General features: G+C 43.5%; 1 protein-coding gene across 2 annotated transcripts in view; it reads right to left on the bottom strand.

Annotated features, from left to right (window-relative positions):
- scaper (S-phase cyclin A-associated protein in the ER) overlaps nt 1-244 on the bottom strand; it is a 186,493-nt gene extending 186,249 nt beyond the window's left edge. For both annotated transcript variants that reach the window (XM_060914836.1, XM_060914837.1), the window contains exon 1: nt 1-244. This exon is cut by the window's left edge and continues 6 nt beyond it. In XM_060914836.1, coding sequence (XP_060770819.1) covers nt 1-165 — 165 coding nt within the window. In that variant the 5' untranslated portion in view covers nt 166-244.
- Between the last annotated feature and the right edge of the window lie 7,378 nt (nt 245-7,622).

Raw genomic sequence — 7,622 nt, 5'->3', positions numbered from 1 at the left:
GGCAGTGTTGATGGAGGTGCTCCTGCCTTTCCCTCCTCCGTGTGACGAGCCGGAGCTGTTACTGCCGGATCTCTCTCTGGCGTCCCCGCTCTGGGCCGCTCTCTGACCGGCCCGGTGCTGAGCGCCGACGCGCCGACGCCCATCATACCGACTGTCTTTAGACATCTAACCTCCTTCCTGCGCGATGAGCCTGGAATTAAGTTTCAGGGAAAAGCTGTAAAAATTGAAGAGGCCTCTCCTCTTCTTTCTCTGTTGTCCTTAGCGACAGTTGTTAAGCTGAGTCATGGTGCACTACTGCCACCTGTCGGCCTGGAGACGAGGCGGGTCATGCATAAACATAGTAGACTGGTACCAAAATCCAGAATTGTGACACCCAAAGGCATTTTTGAGACAAAGTCGGCAAACAGTCTTATTTTGTCAATTTGGGTGTGCCGAATTCAAATCTGCAATATGCCGAGCTCTATCTGACCTCTGTTGACCTCTAGAGGTCATTGAACTTTGGGCCTGTAAACGTCTCGGCTGAACCCAGTTTCTCAGCTTTCTAAGGAATGAAATGTGGCGGTTCTAGACCAAAATTACTAGGGGGGCCGAGGTGGGGCCAGTGTTTTTTCAGGGGGGCACATATAAGGAAAAAACATGGCAATATTTAAGCGTTCAAAATGTTTTGTTTAGTTTATTTAAAACCGAAACAAAATACATTGAGGGGGCGGCACGGTGGTGTAGTGGTTAGCGCTGTCGCCTCACAGCAAGAAGGTCCTGGGTTCGAGCCCCGGGGCCGGCGAGGGCCTTTCTGTGTGGAGTTTGCATGTTCTCCCCGTGTCCGCGTGGGTTTCCTCCGGGTGCTCCGGTTTCCCCCACAGTCCAAAGACATGCAGGTTAGGTTAACTGGTGACTCTAAATTGACCGTAGGTGTGAATGTGAGTGTGAATGGTTGTCTATGTGTCAGCCCTGTGATGACCTGGCGACTTGTCCAGGGTGTACCCCGCCTTTCGCCCATAGTCAGCTGGGATAGGCTCCAGCTTGCCTGCGACCCTGTAGAAGGATAAAGCGGCTAGAGATAATGAGATGAGATGAGACAAAATACATTGAGCATAAATACAATGAGATAAACATTCTGTCTCAATAGCCTAAACATAAAATAAATTGTGCTCAATAAATCTTAAAACCATGTTTCTCTTTTTTGTAAAATAAGATTTCTATTTTTGCATACAATGAACCTTTTATCTGTCCAATGACACTTTTTAAATTCACAGCATGAATGAATTTTCTTTTTCACAGCATGAGACTTGAATGTACAATCACTATCTTTATCTAAATCACACTGTCATCATCTCACTCTTTCTTTATGTACAGCAGGGGGGAAAAATAGAAAGAAAAAATAAATTCACATACAGTGGTCTCAGAATCACCCTATAGCATTCACAGCAGGCTGAAACACTACAACAACAAGATTCTGCGATTGTGACTCCTTGAGAAACGGTCTACAAATGCATCAAGGTTCAAAGCCTTGGACCTTCTGGATTCAATGCTGAGCACACCAAGATTGCTTAGACGCTCCTCACTAATGGTGGATCGGAGGTACAGTAGGTCTTCACCAGTTTCAAAGTGGAGAAACTCCGCTCACAAGAGGCAGATCTCACTGGGAGTGCCACAGCTATTTTGCATAGTCTAAAGAGCTCAAAAAATACTTCTTTTATATGGCTCAGTGAAACGTGTCAACGCTACTGTATCTGATGGCTTTTCAATCCGTGTAGAACACTCCGTCATGTCAGTTCCGATCTTCGAGCCAGCGCACGTCGAAATTAATAAATCTTATTATCTGTTCAGCACAGGGGCCACAACAGGGGCCAGGAGCAATTTTACAGGGGCACTGGCCCCCTCTGGCCCCCGTTTAAAACCGCCTATGACTAAAATGATTAATGAAGTTAGCAAATGGCCTTGTTTGTTAAATGTTTGGGTGCTGAATTCATTTTTCATTTGTAAAACGACATATGACCTCTGATAAGTGGACATATGTGGAGACGGTGGACACCTCGACTGGCTATCGTAGCCTCCAGGGAATCGGCCGTCAGACATTCTGTCGCATGTCCCAGACCCGGTGAAATGTAACTGAATTGTCTTGGCCAGCCCTAAGGGTCCCATCTGCATCTCATCATTGCTGAGGAGTGTGCTCCCATCACCCAATCAAGCATCCAGCCAGAGCAGGTCATGATATATTTTACCATATTAACATGCCATTGTGTGTTATGCCTGATGTAAAGACTCTCGTCTCTGCGAGCCTACCACACAGATTTAATACTTGTCATTTTTAGGGCATACCTAACAACGTGTTTTCTTTCTCTCTCTCTCTCTCTCCCCCCCCCCCCCCCCCCCCCCCCCCCCCCCATCTGTCCCTCTGAGTTACATGTTGATCCTGGGATTGAGATGCTGGCCTCTTCTGCCCCTCGGACCTGCTTGATCCATCCTGGTGCCCTGTGTCTGGTCGGAGTTTTATCGCCCCACTCCTGTGAAGGACGGCCCCATGAGGACAGTTGAGGGTTATACCTGTTAAAACTGTTAATATTATAGTCAGGCTGTCTGTTGTTGCCCAAATGAGGATGGGTTCCCTTTTGAGTCTGGTTCCTCTCGAGGTTTCTTCCTCATGTCGTCTGAGGGAGTTTTTCCTTGCCACCGTCGCCACAGGCTTGCTCATTGGGGATAGATTAGGGATAAAATTAGCTCATGTTTTAAGTCGTTCAAATTCTGTAAAGCTGCTTTGCGACAATGTTTATTGTTAAAAGCGCTGTACAAATAAATTTGATTTGATTTGATAACCTCAAGGTCATTAAACTTGGCCTATAGGCCTATGCATTTAACGGCATTTTTAAACTGACTTTACTCCCCCAAAAAGAACATGAACAGACAAAAAACAAATAGAAAGGAACAAATCCAACATTAAATGCCAGTCCATGTACATGTGACTTACTTTTCACAATGAGAATGCCTAGGCGATCACCTTACATAACATTGCATTACATTTAGCGGTTATTGTTTATACAAAGCTACTGAAAAAAGGACAGATTCAGCAGCATACAAAATGTGGGGGCATACAGGGTATACAGGTTAATCAGGGTTAGTATATATGAGAGTTTTTTTCTTTGTTGTTTGTTTTGTAAAACAAAAAAACGGGGTAAAGCCTTTACAAAAAACAAACAACAAAGAAAAAAACTCTCATATATACTAACCCTGATTAACCTGTATACCCTGTATGCCCCCACATTTTGTATGCTGCTGAATCTGTCCTTTTTTCAGTAGCTTTGTATAAACAATAACCGCTAAATGTAATGCAATGTTATGTAAGGTGATCGCCGAGGCATTCTCATTGTGAAAAGTAAGTCACATGTACATGGACTGGCATTTAATGTTGTGTTTGTTCCTTTCTATTTGTTTTTTGTCTGTTCATATTCTTTTTGGGGGAGTAAAGTCAGTTTAAAAATGCCGTTAAATGCATAGGCCTATAGGCCAAGTTTAATGACCTTGAGGTTATCAGAGGTCATATGTCGTTTTACAAATGAAAAATGAATTCAGCACCCAAACGTTTAACAAACAAGGCCATTTGCTAACTTCATTAATCATTTTAGTACATTTCATTCCTTAGAAAGCTGAGAAACTGGCTTCAGCTGAGACGTTTACAGGCCCAAAGTTCAATGACCTCTAGAGGTCAACAGAGGTCAGATAGAGCTCGGCATATTGCAGATTTGAATTCGGCACACCCAAATTGACAAAATAAGATTGTTTGCCGACTTTGTCTCAAAAATGCCTTTAACTCCTTAAATAAGCACTTTTTTGAATTTTGGTACCAGTCTATTTACATAGAAGACTAGATGCTTCGTCCCCGTTGCCCGTCAACGAAGTCGAACGTCCGCACATGGCGGCCATCTTACCTCAGACAGCTGGCTTACCCATTACATTGTGTTGGTAGTGATATGTACTTTTCAGATGACCGTAACTTCCTCAAATTTCAATCGATATTCAAACGGTTTGGTTTGTTATATAAAAAAAACAAACGGAAGTATGTATTTATGATATTAATGATGAATAATCATTTTATGTTTAAAAAAATACGCATAGCTTGGCGAAAATATTTCAGTATACTACAGACTGTAAGACAGGATGCATGCTGAAATTCCTATGCTGTGAGAAGCCTAACACTGCATACTTATGGATAACTGCGGCCTTAGGACAAATAACCATACAATTTATTCCCAATTTTTAGTGAAAATATTTTTACATGTGATAGGGCCGTAGGGGAAGCTAAAGTTAAATAAACAGCTTACTCACTTCTGAAACTTCAGAAATACTTCATCCACCTCAAAAACCTAATGCACTCACATCATAGCATAATAACAAATGTAAACTCACATCATAGCATAATAACAAATGCACTGCCCGAGTAAGTAATAGTATAAAACAGTGACAGCGACTCACGGTAGTTTGTGACAAAAAAAGCATTTAATTAATCACATGTGGTTATACTTCCAAGGATAAAAAGATATCTTTACATTTACAAAAAGAACATTCAAAGCTGGGTGGCACGGTGGTGTAGTGGTTAGCGCTGTCGCCTCACAGCAAGAAGGTCCGGGTTCGAGCCCCGGGGCCGGCGAGGGCCTTTCTGTGTGGAGTTTGCATGTTCTCCCCGTGTCCGCATGGGTTTCCTCCGGGTGCTCCGGTTTCCCCCACAGTCCAAAGACATGCAGGTTAGGTTAACTGGTGACTCTAAATTGAGCGTAGGTGTGAATGTGAGTGTGAATGGTTGTCTGTGTCTATGTGTCAGCCCTGTGATGACCTGGCGACTTGTCCAGGGTGTACCCCGCCTTTCGCCCGTAGTCAGCTGGGATAGGCTCCAGCTTGCCTGCGACCCTGTAGAAGGATAAAGCGGCTAGAGATAATATGAGATGAGATGAATGAACATTCAAAGCTGATTATCATGTCAAAGTCAATATATGTTAGCACAGAAGATTGAAATTTAATTTGACTAGGCTCCAATGTGCAGTTAAAATAAAAATAAACATACTGATAAACATCTACAATTAAAACACATAGACACACACATCATCTTGTCATCAAAGTCAGTACTTTGATTTCCTGTAAATCATAATGTGAGTGCTGGGCTGTGCTGTGCTTGCGTAAGTCTTCATACCCCTTGTCTGTGGTAAGATGGCCGCCCTGTGCGGACGTTCTGGAATACGCGGTGAGGAATCTAGTCTTCTATGTAAATCTATGGACGCTGCATTCTGCGTAGAATCATACGTCATCCTCGCCGCCATATTGGATGTGGCAAAGTGGAGATTCTTCAACCGTCTCTGGTATAGCGTCTAGAGTAGCCAAGAATAAAGATGCCTCATTCATGTGCTGCGTTTAACTGTACCAACAGGTTTACCGTCCAAACGAGATCACATGGGATTACCTTTCACAGGTGAGACTGGAAAAATACTTTTGAATACTGTTCCTTCAGTTTCCCAGCTCATCTCCACCGGGTAGGTGTATAGTTATAAGCAGTGAGAATTAGATAATACAGTGCCACACTATGATGAACGTTTTTGAACGTATGATGAATGTTTTTAACCTTTCTGAATGTGAAGGAATCAGTGATGTATTTTGTTTTGGTATGATGTTAGAACCTGGCCGAACTCAGTTTGGCGGTCATTCAGCTCACTTTATTCAACGAGAGTAGGTCTGTGTGGTGACTCAATAAATAAAACAGTACATTTTTATTTTCATTCACTATTTCCAGTTTTTCCACTATTTCCATCAGTTTGTAGGTTGGTTATTGTGGCCTCAGGTTTTGGTAGCTTGCTACGGTATGCTGACTGATTAGCTTACCTGAGCTATCGATCGCGTATCTGTCGCTAGTTTGCAGTGTACAGGGTATTTCGCACGCTATTTATAACCATCACATTACAAGTTATATATGTTGTTTTGATGCCTGTTTGTTTCCCAAATATATACGTGTGTGTCTTAATGGGTGAATAAAAGGCATCGAGTTAAATATTATTGTAGAAAGGGGCTTTATGAAGTTCAGTCCATTCATTTGCATTGGTTTACGGGGAAGATTTGCCACATCCAATATGGCGGACACTCTGACGTATCCCAGCAACGGGCCACCAGGCTCAATACTCTATGTCTATGCGGTTCATGCAGTGGCTCCAGCCTGAACTCTTTCACCTTGAGAAGAAGAAACCTTTATTTGTCACATGCACACTTCAAGCACAGTGAGATTCATCCTCTGCATTTAACCCATCTGAAGCAGTGAAAACACACACACACACACACACACCCAGAGCAGTGGGCAGCCATACTACAGCGCCCGGTAGGGTTGCCACCATTCAGAAATGAAAATAAGGGACACCCACCACGGCTCCTTGGGGCCATGACCACCACGGGCACGACTCCCATGGGGTGGGGTGCCCGCAGCAGTGGGATGTTTTATTTTGTAGGTGTTTTTAGTAAAGGGGTGATCAAGAAAGCAATTACTCATACTTAAAGCTTGAAATGCTTTATTGCCGATGCTGTAAAAATGTATAATGTACAAGTGAGCAACAATGAACTTTTAAAATATAATCTAAATATATCGAGAACTTAATATCACTGTAAATGTAAGTGCATAACTGTTCTTGGTGTAGGGACTCTCTTTGTGAACCTTGGGGACATTTTTACTTAGAGAGGAAAAAAGAGAACAAAAAACAACAAAAACACAACAAACATGCATGTCTGCTTATTCAAGAATGCAGAAAACAAGAAAGTGCAAAACATTACTCCTTCCCTCAGCAGTCCTGAGTTCATCAGGAACTGTTGTGTTTCTCTTGTCTGTGGAGTAGACCAGATTTAAACAGTCAGGTTTCCCTCACTTCTTTTTCCAAGTGTACTTCTTGCTGCACTGAGTAACTCTTTGTCTTTCAACTCTTTGTCGACATTTTTAAAAGGCCAGGGTTTTTTGAGCAGCGCTGGTGTGTGTTGTCTGTCTCTAGGCCACACACAGTGACGCAGGCAGCCAGGCACAGACGCACAGAGCAGGACACAGAGTGGAGGGGTTTGTGTCCTGGGGAGATCCTGCAACAGAGTATTTCCTGTTTTATCTCATCTCATTATCTGTAGCCGCTTTATCCTGTTCTACAGGGTCGCAGGCGAGCTGGAGCCTATCCCAGCTGACTACGGGCGAAAGGCGGGGTACACCCTGGACAAGTCGCCAGGTCATCACAGGGCTGACACATAGACACAGACAACCATTCACACTCACATTCACACCTACGCTCAATTTAGAGTCACCAGTTAACCTAACCTGCATGTCTTTGGACTGTGGGGGAAACCGGAGCACCCGGAGAAAACCCACGCGGACACGGGGAGAACATGCAAACTCCACACAGAAAGGCCCTCGCCGGCCACGGGGCTCGAACCCGGACCTTCTTGCTGTGAGGCGACAGCGCTAACCACTACACCACCATCATTTCCTGTTTTATTTTGTTCATTATTGTTAGATTTAGTGTTGATATGTGTGAGATAGACATGTGTATTGGACATTTATGAAAATACAGAACAAATCACGTCCCGTATCGGTTCAATACGGGACACAAGATTTAATTGCC

This window comes from Neoarius graeffei, chromosome 2, assembly GCF_027579695.1.
Source record: "Neoarius graeffei isolate fNeoGra1 chromosome 2, fNeoGra1.pri, whole genome shotgun sequence".
In the NCBI taxonomy this organism is placed as follows: domain Eukaryota; kingdom Metazoa; phylum Chordata; class Actinopteri; order Siluriformes; family Ariidae; genus Neoarius; species Neoarius graeffei.
Note: the sequence above shows the minus strand (reverse complement) of the source record. Positions and strands in the feature narration are given on the sequence as shown.